General features: G+C 40.8%; 2 protein-coding genes across 8 annotated transcripts; both read right to left on the bottom strand.

The window, feature by feature from the left end:
* Nucleotides 1-192: 192 nt before the first annotated feature.
* Nucleotides 193-11309, bottom strand: sephs1 (selenophosphate synthetase 1). 4 transcript variants are annotated; one of them, XM_054776249.1, is made up of 10 exons: nucleotides 11250-11309; nucleotides 9888-10003; nucleotides 9690-9786; nucleotides 9397-9500; nucleotides 4534-4641; nucleotides 4308-4462; nucleotides 4154-4244; nucleotides 3986-4085; nucleotides 1019-1231; nucleotides 193-949 (listed from the first exon to the last, which is right to left on the bottom strand). In XM_054776249.1, exons 2-10 carry the CDS (start codon nucleotides 9981-9983, stop codon nucleotides 735-737), a joined length of 1179 nt encoding a protein of 392 aa, XP_054632224.1. In that variant the 5' UTR covers nucleotides 9984-10003; nucleotides 11250-11309; the 3' UTR covers nucleotides 193-734. The 4 variants fall into 4 exon arrangements, with proteins under 4 accessions (XP_054632224.1, XP_054632227.1, XP_054632226.1 ...); XM_054776252.1 differs by having other exon boundaries at nucleotides 9888-9994; nucleotides 11250-11275; XM_054776251.1 differs by lacking the exon at nucleotides 11250-11309 and adding an exon at nucleotides 10734-11236 and having other exon boundaries at nucleotides 9888-9994.
* Nucleotides 11259-17480, bottom strand: bend7 (BEN domain containing 7). 4 transcript variants are annotated; one of them, XR_008570410.1, is made up of 11 exons: nucleotides 17316-17480; nucleotides 16842-16916; nucleotides 16041-16352; nucleotides 15483-15587; nucleotides 15116-15405; nucleotides 14936-15043; nucleotides 14731-14848; nucleotides 13506-13619; nucleotides 13402-13437; nucleotides 12021-13049; nucleotides 11259-11338 (listed from the first exon to the last, which is right to left on the bottom strand). XR_008570410.1 is itself a non-coding variant. In XM_054776247.1 (10 exons), the coding sequence occupies exons 1-10, from the start codon at nucleotides 17380-17382 to the stop codon at nucleotides 13043-13045; spliced, it is 1254 nt and encodes a 417-aa protein (XP_054632222.1). In that variant the 5' UTR covers nucleotides 17383-17480; the 3' UTR covers nucleotides 11773-13042. The 4 variants fall into 4 exon arrangements, 3 of the variants coding, with proteins under 3 accessions (XP_054632222.1, XP_054632221.1, XP_054632223.1); XM_054776247.1 differs by lacking the exon at nucleotides 11259-11338 and having other exon boundaries at nucleotides 11773-13049; nucleotides 13380-13437; XM_054776246.1 differs by lacking the exon at nucleotides 11259-11338 and having other exon boundaries at nucleotides 11773-13049.
* Nucleotides 17481-17564: the final 84 nt, after the last annotated feature.

Below are 17564 nucleotides of genomic sequence, written 5' to 3'. Positions count from 1 at the left end.
GAGAAACTCATGCGTGTTGCATACAATGAACTCATCATTGGCAGAGCAGTTTTCACCTTATGGCTATTACAACATTGGTTCTGTTGAGGTTGCGTGTTCCTTTCCACTTTTTCATGCATTCCAAATCATTATTAAAGACTCAATGTATATTTATATGTAGAATTTGAACATTTACAATAGCTCATGAATGGGACAAATGCAGACTTTCAGTCATATATTTGAGTATTTATTGATTCTGGTGGGGCTCAATACAAAAAGTCAAATGAATAATAAAAAACAAATCACTTCAGGTTCTTTCAAGGCATTGGTTACACAGCAAAGAACTAAAACTAGGCTTTATAACTGTACAAAGTGGACAAAAAAAAACAAAACAACCTGCTTGCTTGATGAGAGCAATATTACGAGCCAAAGATGCCACGGACAATTTCTGGGGATCCAAAATGAATCAGGCTGTCGTCATCACTCTCTCACCTTTCAAGCAAATTGGGCAGAATAAAAAGGCAAACAAACTTGAGTGGGTTTTTTTTGCCAATATTATATATTACATGAGGACAGTAAGCAGGAGTCCATTGGGTGATGCCGTTCTAGGCCACCAGGTGGAGCTGTTTCTCACCGACACACCAGCCCAGTGCTACCCTGTGTGTTTACTATTTGTAAATAGCACACATGGACTCTCTAACATGGTTCTGTAGTTGCTTGTGTTAACAAATGAAATCTAGAAGGATGCAGGAGGATTAGGAAGTTGCACCGGGTGTGGGGTTGACATTCTGGGTGGCTGCTTGCGGCGCCACCTCGATGATCCGCGGCTTGTCGATGATGCGCGCCGTACGGTTGCCTTTCTCCACAATGCCGATGATCCACGCTTGGTGGCCCTCGCCGTATTTGGGGGATTTAATCTCCGCGCAGAAGCGGGCAGCTTGTTCACGGGGGAGACAGATGAGCAGCCCGCCTGGGAAAAGAAATACACTATTTGGTTCTGAAGGTCGCGATCGTGTCATGCTTAGTAGACTTTGCGTACCTGATGTTTCAGGGCATGTGCCGTGCATGAGACCGAACATGTTGCCGCAGGCTTTGGACACGGCGGCCATCTTGGCGAGCACGGGGAGGTTGTGGATGACAAAGGACACCTCGCTCCGCTGTTGCCTCGCAAGCGTCTGGGCGTGGCCAAGGATGCCGAAGCCTGTGATGTCGGTGGCGGCGTGAGCGTTGAAGGTGTGCATGAGGCTGGCCGCTGCAAAGGATAGAAGCATAAATTCTTTACTTTTACTAAAAGTAATGCACTATAATTACAATAGACTCTTGAATGGTTCTGATTGCATCTCGAACGAAAATTCTGTACTTAGATGCCAATTAATGGTGCTAAAATGTTGCTGAAAACATTCTCTGCTGTTTTTAAAGGGGTTAGGATTAAAGATCTGTTTCTTCCTACTCCTTTTCAGACATGTTAAATTGCGTAACTGTAAACGTGATGTTCCGTCATTTAACTTCTTAAGCATGTTGGAACTGACTTTTTGTTGCTATATTGAGGGAGTAAATCTGGTCAGAGAAACGCCACAAAAGTAAGTAAAAATAAGTTTTATAAATGTAAAAAACAATGAAAATAGCATATATTTTTAATTAATATCTCTCACACAACTTTTTACAGTCGTTTGCAGATAAAAGATACCCGTTCAACAAATAACAATTCACTTTATCTCTAAATGTCTCCATTTCATGAATCATTTTGGTCTTAAGTATAAAGTGGATCCATGCATATTTTTTGGTAAAAAACAAAACAAAACAAAAAAAAACTTAACATTTTTTCTCAGAGAACACATCTCATTCACCCTAAGCTGCTAATAATTTATAAATATGTGATAATACAGGTAAAATGTACAGCATACATGTACTACTTAAAAAAAAAATACAATAAATTTACATTTATGTATTTATACTTCACTGATAGGGGCGTCACAAGATCTTACAAGATTAAAACGGGACAAGATTGCTCGTTAAGGAAAAAAAAAACAGGCCTGGGATGATAATAATTAACCGCACAATAAATGAAAATGAACTCGACACTTTTGCCGGCCTCAATATATTGCCATGTGCATGCGTGTCTGTTTTCCTTTTCTCCCGCCTCCAAACAGGCAGGAAGAGGATTCACTCTGTGCATCAGTTTCAGCACCACTGCACATTTGTTCCACAGAACAATAGTGTGAACGGAGTGAGCCCTTTTGTCAGTCATACAGTCTCTTTGTCTCAGTGGGTGGAGGCGGGGCTGGTACCATACACACAGTATATAGAAGAATGAGAGTATAGAAGAATGTAACATAGTACAAATTATATTAGTAGATTGCAATATATTGTCATATATTTTTTCATTGTACTTTTCTGAAAAGTAATGTTAAAATCCAGTCTCATCTTGTTTTTGTAGACCGAATCTCGTGTATCGTCATGACTCGTGACACCTATATTTACTGATAATGTTTCCTTGCTCAAGCACTGGCATTTGTTCGGCAGCCCTTGAACGCACCATAGTTGCTGTGAGATTCACAAGTGAAACTTACATAAAACCTCTGTGCCGTGACGCCAATTCCATCTGTTCATCGATCATCTTACACTATCTTTCATTCGCGGTGAGTGCCTTTCCATTACATCATTTACAATGTTTGTAATAGGTGTGTGAGGAATAATGCAGAGAGACGAGGGTGTGTTCCGTAGCTGAATCCGATCTATTAATTACACGTCATTTTTATTGCAAATGTTGATCCAAAATCGGAGGAAAAAGTCAACATCAAGCTAGCAGGAGGGTTTTGGAGAGGGAGCAAGCAGTGTGTCAAAAATGTAAATTGGGGGTTGATGGGTGTATCAACTACTCCCGGATTTTCAGAATTTCCTAGTGGTCCAGGACTGTAAGCCCTGCAAAAAGTGAGGATCTACTGTTTATGCATTTGTAATATATACAGTGGTGTGAGAAAGTGCTTGCCCCCCTTCCCAATTTCTTATTGTTTTTGTATGTTTGTTACACTTAAATGTTTCAGATCATCAAACAAATTTAAATATTAGACAATGGCAACACAACTGAACACAAAATGCAGATTTGAAATGAAACGTTTTATTATTAAGGGAGAAAAAAAATCCAAACCTACATGGTCCTGTGTGAAAAAGTGATTTCCCCCTAAACCTAATAACTGGTTGGGCCACCCTTAGCAGCAACAACTGCAGTGAGTCTCTTACAGCGCTGTGGAGGAATTTTGGCCCACTCATTTTTGCAGAATTGTTGTAATTCATTCATGAAGTGCCTTTTTCAGGTCATGCCACAGCATCTCAATAGGATTCAGGTCAGAACTTTGACTAGGCCACTCCAAAGTCTTCATTTTGTTTTTCTTCAGTCATTCAGAGGTGGACTTGCTGGTGTGTTTTGGATAATTGTCCTGCTGCAGAGCTCACTTCATTTCAGCTTGAGATCACAAACAGAACGCCGGACATTCTCCTTCAGGATTTTTTGGTACACCGCAAAATTCATGGTTCCATTTATCCCAGCAAGTCTTCCAGGTCCTGAAGCAGCAAAACAGCCCCAGACCATCACACTACCACCACCATATTTTACTGTTGGTATGATGTTCTTTTTCTAAAATGCGGTGTTACTTTTACGCCAGATGTAATGGGACACACACCTTCCAAAAAGTTGAGCATTTGTCTCATCAGACCACAGAGTATTTTCCCAAAGGTCTTGGGGATCATCACGATATTTTCTGGCGAAATTGAGACAAGCCTTAATGACACTTTTTCACACCGGGCCATGTAGGTTTGGATTTTTTTCCCTCCCTTAATAATAAAAAATGTAATTTAAAAACTGCATTTCGTGTTCAGTTGTGTTGTCATACACTAATTTAATTTGTTTGATCATATGAAACATTTAAGTGTGACAAACACGCAAAAAAATCAGAAATCGGGAAGGAGGCAAACACTTTTTCACACCACTGTATACAGTATTTATTACCTGTCCTGTTGAGCCGTGCCATGTTCATCATTGCTTCGTGGTATGCCAACTCAACGTCTTCCTGCGTGACCACTAACTTGATCTTATTCCACTTCTCAGGCTAAGAGACAAACACAGCATTAGTGTCATATGTGATGTGTGTGCGTGTTTGGCTGTGTTCCAACATACGATATCGAGCCACTGGTGCACTGCGACGGCCACTTGTGTCCCTAAGGGCTTGGTCAGCACCAGGACGTCTCCTGGCACTGCGTTGTCTGGCCTGCAGCATGCAAAGTGTTGAACTTGAAGTGCTACATTACCAAAGCAGGTGTTGACAACTTACATGATAAATTCATTCGGCTGACACACGGTCGTGGCCACTCCCCCTAACACCACCCAGGGATTGAGCACCGTCTGTCCTCCGGTCACAGACGTGCCCGCCTCTTCTGCTGCGTCTTTGAAGCCCTGGATGATCAGCGGCATGACTTTGTCTCTCTCCTGTGAACAACAACAACAACGAGATAAGCCAACACGCTCGGTGTGCAAAATCTCACCTCGCCGCCTCTCACCTTCTCAGACATCTTGTTGCTCACGCCCAGGAGCATCAACATGTTGTCGCATTCCGTCACCCCCATGGCATACAAGTCGCTGAGGACGTTTGCACATGCAACGCGACCCTGAAAAAGCAGAGACATTAAATGCCACAAATTCAAATTCCCTCATTTGTGTAAATGTTAAAGGGGACCTATTATACTCATTTTCGGGCCTTTGTATTGAGTTCTGGACTCCTATAGAGCAGCTACACACGATAACCCGCACAGAAAGCTTTCTAGCTCTTCCAGACTCTGCACCTCTTCCTGTAGTGTTTTCTGCCTCCTGCCTAAACGGTCTGTAATTTACTCCACCCCCAGCCCTCCTCCAGGTACGCCTCCCGCCGAGCCCACTCCACTGTGATTGGTCACACTCCAGAGGACTTCCAGACAGCTGCCGAACCCCTTTTGTCCAATTACTTACACAAAATAAACACAGTTAGGACACCGGTAAATTATTAATACAGCTTGCTCTTCTGACTCTTCAACATGACCAATAATGTTGGAAAGGCGTCGGACTTCAGCAACAGTTTGGCGGATAGTCCAGCTTCGTATTGGCCCATGTTAACGAAACAGTCCCGCATGAAGTGCCGTTGACAGATGAGCATATTTTTCTCTTGCTGGCCGGGAATCAACAAGTCCAACCACTTCTGCCTGATGCTTGCCTCTTTAGGCACACCCGAACAAACATTTCCTGGGAGCCATACATGATAACAAGGTCAACAGAGCAGAGCGGGGTGAGGGCAGGTCTACAGCTTTTGCCTGGGCATGCCCATATAAGGAAGTCCGGGTTGCATTGACGTCAATGGAACTTGGTAACTCTGTAAAACACAGCGTGCAGAGCCATCCAAAACTGCTTTCAGGTCTCACTTCCAAATGTGGAAACCTCATTATCGTTTAACACAAGAATACAACATTGTAACAACATTTATAGGTCAGAAAAGAGGAAAAGCATATTAGGTCCCCTTTAAAAGAATCACATCACAGCATATTATATCCCTCTATATATCCCTGCGTACAGTGGAACCTCCTTATGTCGACATCAAATTTCAGACCCAAAGACATGCTTTCTATGAAAAATCTGTCCATTTATGTCGGCATGTTGCAGTTCTGTCAACTTCCTCATTATCACTAAGCAGCGTGAAACCACAACAAAACTACCGTCTAGTTACACGGCATTCGCGGGAAAGTTCTGAGTTTTTGACATGAAGTTCTATGACACGGACATCAGCAGTGTTGAGCGTCAACAGTGACTTTTCCACCCACTTCGCCCCATGAGCAGAGTTCTGGTCAGTTTTTGGTATGGAAGAAAATAGTTCCAGCTCGTTGGTGGAGTCACGAAAGCAAAGCGTTTTGCTTCTCAAAACAATATGCGTTCAAAAGAGTAATAGATTTGCATCACAGAGCAGTTTTCCACAAAAAAGTCAGACCTCACAATTGCTCTTTTAATTTCTTGGCCACGCACACTTTTATTTATTTATTTATTTTTAGATTGTTGGATGATGGAAGAAAGATTTGCACATGTACAAAAACGTTTGAGTGAAGATGACATAAAAATTGCTAAATGGAGTAAAATACAAATATAAGGCGTCGCGATTTGTAGCATTCTGCACTGGCTACTAGGTGCCAGTCATGTTGCATTGATAGGATAATAGCCACTGCAAGAAGTACTGTACAGAACAGAAAGTAAAAAAAAAGAACAAGGGACACTCCCAGTGCTAGCATGTGTGTCGACAGCAGGGGTCACCAACGTGGTGCCCGCAAGCACCAGGTAGCCCCCCACAACCACATGAGGCGCCCGCAGGCCTGCTTTTCATTCAGGTTTTCAGTTATTAATGTCAAAACACTAGAAAGAAATGTATTCTGAAACATAAAATGTGAGTTGTGGATACCAGCATTTTGTGAATGTTTTGGTAAAACAAGCATATTTGATTTGTTTGGGTTGAAATAAGCTATGAAAATCATTTCTACAAAAATGAGTAGCTCGTGGCCATTTTCATTTTCTAAAAGTAGCTCTCGCAAGAAAAAACGTTGTTGACCCCTGGTCTACAGTATATTATGTCTTATTTGCTCTTATTATGTCTACTATATTAGGTAATACCAGTGTAAAGGTGACTATAATGGCTCTAATAATGTTAATTAAGGAGGTTGGCTTCCGATCTGATTTTTTTTAATAGTCTTGCCAATCTGATACCGATCCTTATATATATATATATATATATATAGTGGAATTAAATATGGTTATGAAAATAGCTCTTCACAGCATTACAAATAATGCAACCAAAGTATTGCTGAATTTCCTTTTTTATTACATATTTTTTATAAAATATTTTATTTAATTTTTTATTTGGCTTTTGTAACAAACCTCTGTAAGTCAGGTGCCTAATCCAATAAAAGTCCATCCATCCATTTTCTATGCCGCTTCTCCTCATTAGGGCCGTGAGGGTATGGTGGAGCCTATCCCAGCTGACTTCGGGCGAGATAAAATTGGAACAAATTGTCGTGCAAAATACTTTTAGGGTAGGACTAATCATTTGACATGGTTATAGATCAATTTGTGCCGTGATTTAGAACAGTGGTCCCCAACCTTTTTTGACACACGGACCGGCTTGTGTTCCCACAAATCTCCCGCGGACCGGGGGGTTCGTACATTATAGCGATCTAATTTATCTAATTTATTATGTGTTGTGTAAAACTAAGACATGAATAACATCAAATTAAAAGCACAAAATGAATGCTGACCCACCATCCACCAGTTCAAGTTCCAGCCAAGTTTTTCCAGAGAGATTATTACATGGCTGTTTGACGTGTGTGGTAAAAGGCAGTGTGCTAGCATGAATTAACTTGAGACAAATGTGCACATTAGCACTGAATAAGTCATCAAAACTTACCTTTATGCATTCCCACATAGTATCAGCATTTGACACCAAATATGAGGTGAAAGAAAAATGGTAAAAATACAGTAGTAGTCTATCTGTGCGGCATGAGATAAAGTTAGCACACGCACAATGGACATGCGTCAAGTGAGACGGATGTAACAGAGACAATCCGGCCACTTTTCAAAATAAAACATAAAAAAAAAATGAAATATTGGAAAAAAACAAATTTTCTGTGCGGCCCGGTACCAAATGACCCACGGCCCGGGGGTTGGGAACCACTGATTTTGAATATATGACTTTTTTTTTTTTTTTTTTTTTTTTTTTTACAAACTCTCTTCAACGCAATAGTAATTTATTGACAGTCCCTACTATAAACAACCGGTGGTTAGAGCAGCACTTCCCATGCAAAACGTCAGTGTTCGACGCCAATGTAGTCAAGCCTTGTTTCATTTGTATTCACATACCTCGTACGGCAACAAGCATACCCCACCTTGGGAACATTCACCCGTGGTTACTTGTTGTCAAAGACTGTTTTATTGCTTTTTCCCTCATTTTACCATCGACAGTGGTTAACTACTTTTACTGTTGTAACAAATAAGTATTAAGGGTGTCCCGATCCAATATTGGTATCAGATATTGGTCCGATATCAGCCAAAAAAAAAAAAAAAAAACAATGTTGGATTATATCGGCCTGCATCTAAAAAGATATTGGCACCCCAATACAAGCAGTCAATTCCAGACTCTGCGCCAGCACTTATAGTCAGCATGCAGAACCAACGTTATCATCACAACAGCGCATTTTTACCAAGAAGTACGAATGATGTCGGCCGTGTGGCTGTGTTTTTCCTTAAAGTCCAAAAAAAGACGTTGCAGCTGAGTGCAAGACTTGTCATGCACAAGTTTCCCGTGGTGGCACAAAACCGGGGAAGTTTAATACGACCAATCTCATCGCACATTTGTACACTGTAAAATCCAAAAGCCCTCTCAACTCAGATAAATAAGTAGAACAAATTTATTTAAAATAAAAAGTACCAAGTAAAACTTAAACATCTATTGTGGTGTACTATAAATATTAAGTTCCATTTTTTTTTCAAGACAATCAATTTGCATGTTTTTTTTTTAAAGTAAGGTTAACTAATGGATTTCACGGTGTAGAAGGATTTTCGCAACACCAAGGCTTCCCGGAACTTCCACCGTTGTTTGAAACATCTGCAAAGTGTGACAAACTTCCACAGGACAGCAAAAAATCATTAGCTATAACAGACAACAGCCAGCCCCTGTTGGTGGTGAGAAATGTCAGGTTTCAACGCCTCATTGAGCATGTTGATCAGGAAGTAAATAGGTCAGTTTTTCCTCATACCTACTGTTGTTGACTGTTATTCTCTGTTTGAGTACTACCACTTGATCCAGCCTTTTCTAACACTCCATTCTACTAAACAAGTAATAAAAGTATGTATTGTCTGTGCTGATTGATATCGGTGTCCACCGATATTCAAGGCTGCAATATCAGAATCAGATCAAAAGTGAAAAAGTTGTATCGGGTCACCCCCAATAAGTATATTCAAAAGCGAAACATGTGAAGCACATCTGTAACTCATGACGCTGTAACTCAAGTGTGAGGCAGGCCTCCCCTACAGGGTCACCAGTTCACTTCAGGGTACCTCCCCTGCCCAGCTGCTTGAGAAAAATAAAGAAAAACATATTTTTCTAACCTTCCATGCTAACTTCAGCTATGCTTAAAGGCAAAACGAGGGAGGCCCCAACTGTATTACCTTATGAGTTTTTTGTTGTTTTCATATTTTACTAATAGCAGTGGTTAACTTTCATTTACACTCGCATGCCAGTTTAGAGTGTTGAACTTAAAACATTGCCTGCACAGTTAATAATTGTCAATCTTAAAGAGTCCCCTCTGTAAATAACACATGTCAGGCGGCCATACTGGTGTTGGTAGACATATCCCTACCATCATGTAGGGGTCGTCCACTATCGGGTAGATGTAGTCTGTTGTCTGGACAAGTGAAAGGCCTCCATGTCGTAAGGGGATGACGCAGGTGTCCATTCCGATTCCTTGGAAATGAAAGATTTTTTACGATGATGTCTTGTGATCCAAAACATCCACTGTCATGATACCAGGACTGGTATCACTGGCTGACAAACTCTATTCGGAATTTTGCACTATTGCTTTCGAGACTGGTTGCTTTTTAACATGCCAAATTATAATAAGTTAATAAAGTGACAATGAGCATTTATAAATACCTAATCGAGGCATGACCGCTCCCAAGAACTGTTCATCTTCTTGATAGTGGTTCTCTTGTAGGTTCTCTAAAAGCTTCTGTAAAACCTCTTGGGGCACCTGTTGTACACAACCATCACACATTTGCATCAGCTTTAATGACGTACACAGAAAGTGTAGACATTTACCTTGCTTGATTGTTAAATGCCTAAGAGCCTAACCTTGCATCCCGTGCCCTTGAGCTCTGCAAAGCGCGTGAGCCGGAAGTTCTTGTCCAGCTCATAGCTTTCGGGATTGAAGGACTCCCTCACGGACATGTCTGAAGAATCTGTGGGCCCTCAAAGACAGAAAGCACATGATGAATTAGCCATGAAAAAAAAGCTTATAGTGCAACTGTTTGGCCACAACATCAGGTACATTTGCACAGTCCAATACACGAGATGTCCACTACAGCATTTGCATTCACAGTGTTAAAAAGGTATTCAGCTACCGATAGCTTTATTATACTCTTTGTGGTGGGGTAATAAAAATAATAATAAGTGATTCGATTTATAGAGTGTCTTTCTAGACACCCAAAGCGCTTTACACTGAGAATCCATTCATTCTCTCCACAGTCACACACCTATAGTGGTGGTGTAGAGTTGCATCGGGAGGTGATTCTAATATTTTGGCTACCTCTCCTGAATCGTGATATTAGAAACTCTCAGTATGTTGCCACTGCAAACTATAAACATTGTTAAATTAACACCCAAAAGTGGAATATTAATACTGTTGTTGTCATGGCTCTTATATTGGATCCCATGGGCTTGTGCAAGCGTCCCTAACGTTGCCTACCCAATGTACTGTTACAGGTGTTTTTTAAAAGCACGCTAGTCTGACAGCAACAACATATTTCCAATAAGCATTCAAGCCTTAATAGAAATGTCACGTGAATCACTAAGACAGATTTTAATCGAAATATGTCACTGTTTGGGGAGTGTTCAAGACGCCAAATGTTGTTAAGTTCATTCAACTCTTAAACCATGGTATTGCCCACGGTTAACTTATTATTCAGTGTTCATCCACACCTTTTTAATCACTGTTACATGAGGAATATCCTGTCAGCCGTTCCAACAATTTAATGTGTGTTTTTGCACGAGTGTTTATATTTGAATGCTAACATTGGCTAGCCTCAGACCAATGGATGAAGTGCATTGGCTTATGTGACAAGGTGCTGCTAAAGTCTACAAGCGGTCGTAAACATAACTAATGCAGCATATGTTATGATTTAAATGCACCATGCAAGTGTTGGAACAGGGTGCAAGCTCGCTGCTCACGAAAGTTAAAAAGTTGCCATAGAGCGCCGAACAAAAATGTCGGCGGCGGAAAAAATTAACCCTTTCCTGGTCCGCGCCATGCGACGTGCGCCACAATCAAGAGTTGCTATCAATAAAACAACACTCAGCGCGCTACTTGTGCAACGCTCGCAACGACGCGGTACAAAACAAGTGTTTACAATCGCCATATATGCATTTAGAGGACCGAATCGGCGTTATATTCCAGCAACATTTCCCCTTTAATTGAAGCTTCCAGTTCATCCTTACCAGCTTCAAGTCAGCGCCAGATCCCGACACAAGAGCGGGGACAGCGGCGGCTTGCATCGGTCCTCCAATTAGGCATCTTTGGCTAGTGCCTGATAGAAAATAGCCTGTATGTGTTTACTTTACAGTCGATTCGTGGGGATAAATTATATATTTGAAATATAACATTATGCATAATCTTGTTCAAAATAATGTAGTCGGAATGCCTGTTGTTTGACATTTTTTTGGGGATAAATACAACTAGGAAATTCACGCGATAGCCACGGGTCCTTTGCGTGCACTGTGGTGGCCTTAACATCCCCTTTAACAAGCTAGTGAGTCTGGCAACTCCATTGCTACAATGGAGTGTACCTTTAATTTCATGTTTTCCCTCCATTTAAAGCTTGCTTAAAATATACACTTTAATGTCTGTGATCTATACACATGCATTTTCCGACTAATTCGTATTCTCCAGAAACTATTAAGAATTTACGGGACCACATCGCTAAGTTTGACGTTATTCTTTAATTAATATAGAAAATGACTCAAAAATATCAAACATTTATTGATAAAGCAATGTGCACAGTAAAGGCATATAAAACTGTTTTAGCTCCATCACATAAACAACAAAATGTCTGACAGCATCCAGGTGCAAAGATGAAAAGTTAATCATAACTATAATGTTAACTGTGCAAATTTAACCAGACAAAAAAAATCGTATAGGGCATGTTCTATTTCGATGTTTGGAAATAAGATGAATGCAGCAAGTCATTCAAAAAGGCACAGTCCTGCTACCTTTACTTTATAGCAGGGTGGTTCAGCAGCCCCGAGGGCTAAATCCGGTCCAGGACTTCAGACTGTCCCGCGAGTTCAGTTCAAAACTTGGGAGTGACCAATATTTTTGCAGCACATTCCTAAAAACAGGGCACTGTTATATAGACTAGCTTTTTTGCAATAGGTCTTCAAAGACAGCATCGCGCTCCTGTCATTTACAGGATCTTCGACTAGCATGTTTGCAGTATGTTCTTAAAACAGCAGAGCACTACTTGTACATAGAGGATCTTAGACTAGAGGTTTTTTTTGTTTGTTTTTACAGTAGGTCTTTAAAAAACAGCAGAGCGCTGCTGTCATATTGTAGATATTTGACAAGTGTTTCTACAATAGGTCTTCATAAAGAGTTGTGCACTCCCATCATATATAGAGGATCTTTGAGTAGCATTTTTGCACTAGTACCTTGGCAAAAGTACTACAGTGCTTGTGTCATATAGATGAGCTTTGACTAGCATATTTGCAATTACAAACAGCAAAGCACTCCTATCAAATAGAGGATCTTTGTCTCACGTTTTTGCAGAAGGTGCTTAAAAACAGCATTGGGCTTGTGTTGTATCGAGGCTCACTGACTAATGTCTTACAGGTGATCTTTCACAAATGTTTTTTTTTTTTTTGCAGGAGGTCCTTAAAAACAGCAGAGCGCTCCTGACATATAGAGGATCTTTGTTTAAAGAAAGTCTGGTCCCCTCGTGCTTAGCCTTCTGAAAATGTGGCCCCCAGAACAATTTTGTTGAATAACCCTGCTTTAAAGTACAATTTGTGCAACAGAAACAAACACTATGACATTGGTAGATAGATTTGGTCTTGGGGTTTTTTTTCTATTTATGGTGCTTTGGTGGAAATAATGAAGTACAAGGCAGTTTGGCAGTGAATGACAATGTGTGTAGTAAGGTAATGCAAACAATCATAGGTCCTGGGGGTTGCCCTCCAATCAACCAGTCAGGTCCATCAGTAGTGTCCCTCCCACACTCGTAGGCATGCTCTTATCACAAGCTATCAGAGAAGATAGAAAAGATGTTATATTAAATCAGAGTGTAAGACTGAAGAACAACAAATTGTTTTCTGACCACAAGGGGGAAACGGAGAGTTGCTAAGAGGGAAGATAGTGTAAAAAAAACAAAAGAAAAAAGAATAATAATTAGCTGACATTTGGGGAAGTTGTGTGAGAAATGTCACAGCAACAGCGTGGATACATGAGCCAATGAGAGAGCCAGGAACATCGGATGTGTTTGTGTTGTGACACTACATAGAATGATTAGACACGTGATGGCTCAGGATGGAGATGGTGGAAAGATGCATGATGGTGTGATAATTATGAATTACATTTGTAGAACAGAAACCATACATGATGAGGGTCCATTTAAAACGTCTTCTGCAGCATCTGGGGAGCCAACGGAAATACAGTTTTATAATCTGACTGCATATATAATATACTGCACATTAGTGTACCTCTTTTCAGCCTCCTCCTGGCAAGTTTGATTTGATCTTGAAGGATCTGAACCCAATCCCGTGGCCCAGGAAGCTTCTCTATTCTGTGCTCGTTGCAGTATTTCTCTGTAAACACTGCACACAGATACAACTGGATTCAAATAGCGGCTCAACTGTAGAGAGTTCCAGGTGTTTATTTGCCGTAATGTGTTTGAGAGGAGGAGCTTATAAAAGTCAGACTCAGACAAACTACTGTCAGTTGAAATTATTCCAACCGTGTTAGAATGAAAATGGAATATGTATAAGTTTGTATTTGCATGACCTTTCATTCTTGGTTCCTATTAATAAAGCAATGTGGTTAGAGGTGGAACAAATTGTAGCCTTCTTTTGTTTCAACACACCACTTCAATGTAAGTGTATTCAATTTTGCAGTTGTTGCACGTGTGTAAGATCGTTCTAATGTGTGTTTTGTCCTAGTGACTTCTATCTTTTCAACGCAGTTCTCAAAGGCTGGTTGGTCAATAGCAATAACTGCATTGAATGTTACACAATTAACATTTAATGGCATGAGAGCATCTCTCTGAATGTTCTGAACTTCTGTGTCAATGTCAGTGTTGCCTTGAGCAGAATTATGTGTAAAATGATATAGCGGAGGTGTGCGTGGATGTAGAATAGGGGCGTTCAAATGTTCTTACCGCATCCTGAAAAATCAAAGGATGTGGTGCCCATTTTGATTTATTTTTTTTTTTAATAGGCTAAAACCAACCCTGGTAGATAAGATATTACGTAAATATTAAGTAAAAGCAGCTTGCATGGCAGCTTTGATGACAAAGCTTTAGTTTTATTAGTATTAACATTTCAACTTGTTTTCCTTGCATTATGCCTTTTTGCTCCTTTTTTCAACTTCTTTTTTTAATTCGTTTTTTGTTTTCTTGTTTAATAGTATTTTTATAATGTGCCACGGGCCAATGAAAAACCCTGATGTAATGCAACATCCCATAGTTGATGTCATGCTCCTCTTTACACTACAAACTAGTTTAGGCTGACTCAACAGCGCCTCTTCTGGTGGCAGCCAAGCACTCAAATTTGCGCATTAATCATCAGTTTGACACAATTCTCATACTCTCTAGCCACTAACTATTATTTGTTTGCTGAAGGAAAAAAAAGAGGTGTCTATTTGAGGTGAGACGTTTATATGTTTGTTTGGCATCTATTAATGCATGTTGTCTTTTTGGCCGACACCTACTTTTAATGGCACCAACAATATTCGGGTCCAGGCCTTTCCTGTTATCATTAAGCCCCCTCTTCCTTTTCCCGTTGGGCAATGAGATAGCTAGGGTCGCATCATCGAAGAAGGCACACACCTAAAACATATTTTACAGTTAGTTTCAACACAGAACATCCATACCTGCACGTCATAATGACAGTCAAACACTCGGACAGTCACACACCAATTTCCTGAATAGGAGACTTCCAGAGCGCGTGTAGTTGACTAATATGGAGTCTAGCTGAGCCTTGGAGATAAACACGTCATAATCCTCAGCAAGGCGCACCTCCGACTGAAAGGCAATCAGATGGAACAGTGTGGCAAAAATGTCACAGCAGCATGATTCCATTACATCTTAACTTACCTGTACTTCAGTGGCCTGAGGTGCCTTCAGTTGGTGTGTGTTGTTGATACTTCCTAGGTTACTGTGCTGTGGCTGCACAAAGATCTCAGAGCGACCAATCGATGAGAGCAAAATTTTCCCACACTCCTCCCCCTTCTCGGTTTCTGTGGGTGCAGCAGTAAGCGGTGATACCTCCAAAGAGGAAGCAACAGCCCTCTTTGCCACTTTAAAGATTGGCCTCGTCTTCCTGGGCCTGTGGTAAGGAGCAGGACCAGGACCAAGGCGAGGTTGGCATGGCTGGTCGGATGATACTAGAAAAAAAAGATGTACAGTATTTTCTACTATACCGTAGTTTGGAGTGTGTCAGTATTACTCAATCCTTGTTCACCTCTCTGGGCCTGCATCAGCCTCCTCATGGTACGCAGCTCCTGCAGAATGGCCTGCAATGTGCCCTTACAATTGCACACACAGCAGGGGGCTCCTGGAACGACATCTATTGGAAAGTCACATGATTTGTCATTCCCTGCTTAAACTTGCAAGATTACAATTGTGTAATTGGCTTTTGGAGTAATTTCAACAACTTCCTGTTCCTCACGACTCTGTCCTTTCTCTCTTATGTGGTGCAGAGACTTGGTCTCTGCGCAGAAGTCTTAGGGCACCATTTGATATGTTGTTTTAGCAATGCTATAATATATAGTATATTGCACTGCGGAGTCAGACTCTTTCCTAATTCTACTTCTATGGTTATCATCACACTTTTCCTCTATGCCATCAATGGCGCCTTTCCTTACCAAAAAGTCCAAGAAAAAGCATCATTGAGCGAAGAATCTTGGAATAGGGGAGGCTTCGGAGCAGTGCATCCTGCTTGTACAAGTATCTGTCCTAGTATTTACTGTTTTCCTATACATTGACCGAGGTGAAAACATCAAACCTATTGAATGCTTACCATGAGCATCATCCACTTTAATCATCATATCCTTGCTGGAGTAGTTGCAGGTGGGACTATGATGGATTGGAGTGGCTCTGGACAAAGCGGAAGGCGCTACATTCCCAGTGGAGTCGCAGCTGTTCACCCGCCAGTCCTTTGAGTGAGCTGAAGAAGCTGCAGGCTCTACGTAGGTCACATCCGGGGATGTTTTTGATATGCTGTCTTGCTCTTTTTCGACACGTTGATACACCCTGCTGGTCTTGTCTGCCAGAAGCCTCATCATACCAGTGATTTGCTTCTTGATCTCCATGCTGTCATCACCCGGCCAAACTAGCAAGACATAGTGTATGTGCAGTAGACTTAGTTTTGGGTGTGTGGGGTACACCCTCGACTTGTCACCAGTCAATAGAATAGTATATAATTTTATTTAAATGGGTACAATACTTTTTTAACATTAGTTTCAATACAATAAATGCGACTGTTGTGCTGTATATAGAGTTTATAGTACAGTAATTGCTAATTTCCAACTCTTGTCCCTAATCGCAGGGCACTTTGTGGCACAAACAACCATCCATGCTCACATTCACATCTATGGACAATTTAGACTCTCCAATTAGCCTAAAGTGCACGTATTTGCAATTTTGTATGTATTTGCGAGGAAGCCAGAGTACCTGGAGAAAACACCCACTTATATAGAATACAAAATACTGTAGTAACAGCAATAATAATATTTAATATTGTTAATTCGAATTTTAAACTTTGTATAACGTGTAACAAATAGATATAATGAAAATAAAAAATAATTTAAATATAACTTACCATCTGGCACAGCAGCGTCCTGCTCTCCGTAAGGATTTTTGCAACTGGAGTGAGTCACATATGAGGGGCCAAACTCTATAAATAAAAAACAATGTACAATATAACAAACAAATACAACAATAATCATAATAAAATGTAGCATATTGTTGCACAGATTAAAATAGTGTGAATGCGTGTTAATATTAGAGCCTCGGGCCCCCTCCTTTTCCATGTGCAATCCACCACCTGTGGGTGATGAATGAACTACATGCTGCAGACACAAGCGATTACAATTAAGGTCTATTTTTATTCATATGTAAATGTTTAAACAACCCCGGGTGCATTTGCATTACTAAAATAATTTCCAGGGATGTTTACAAGAATCGTAATGGAGGTTTTTACACCTATAATGACTCATCAGGTGCGTCGATGCACAGACTACGTGGACATGTCTTTTGTTCCAGACAGCTCTTTGTATTCCTTCAGCATGCTTACCTTCACCCATGACGAGTTTAAAGCTCTGTGACTTCCTTCTCCTCTTTCTCTTCTCCTCAATGTCCATCTTCTTCAGTGGCTGTGCAGGCTGCGGAGATTCGTGCACCAAGTGACTCAATAATCACTGTCCGTCTGCTTTATTAACAATCAGTTCAGTTCATCATAGGGCTGTCACCGTAGCTCTGTCATCATCGTCATCGGTCTTTTAAAAGCTGCTTTTCACATTTTGACACCCTGGTCGTGTCAGTG

Source organism: Dunckerocampus dactyliophorus, chromosome 5 (assembly GCF_027744805.1).
Source record: "Dunckerocampus dactyliophorus isolate RoL2022-P2 chromosome 5, RoL_Ddac_1.1, whole genome shotgun sequence".
NCBI lineage: Eukaryota > Metazoa > Chordata > Actinopteri > Syngnathiformes > Syngnathidae > Dunckerocampus > Dunckerocampus dactyliophorus.
The sequence above is the reverse complement of the archived record's forward strand: the minus strand, read 5'-3'. Positions and strand labels throughout refer to the sequence as shown.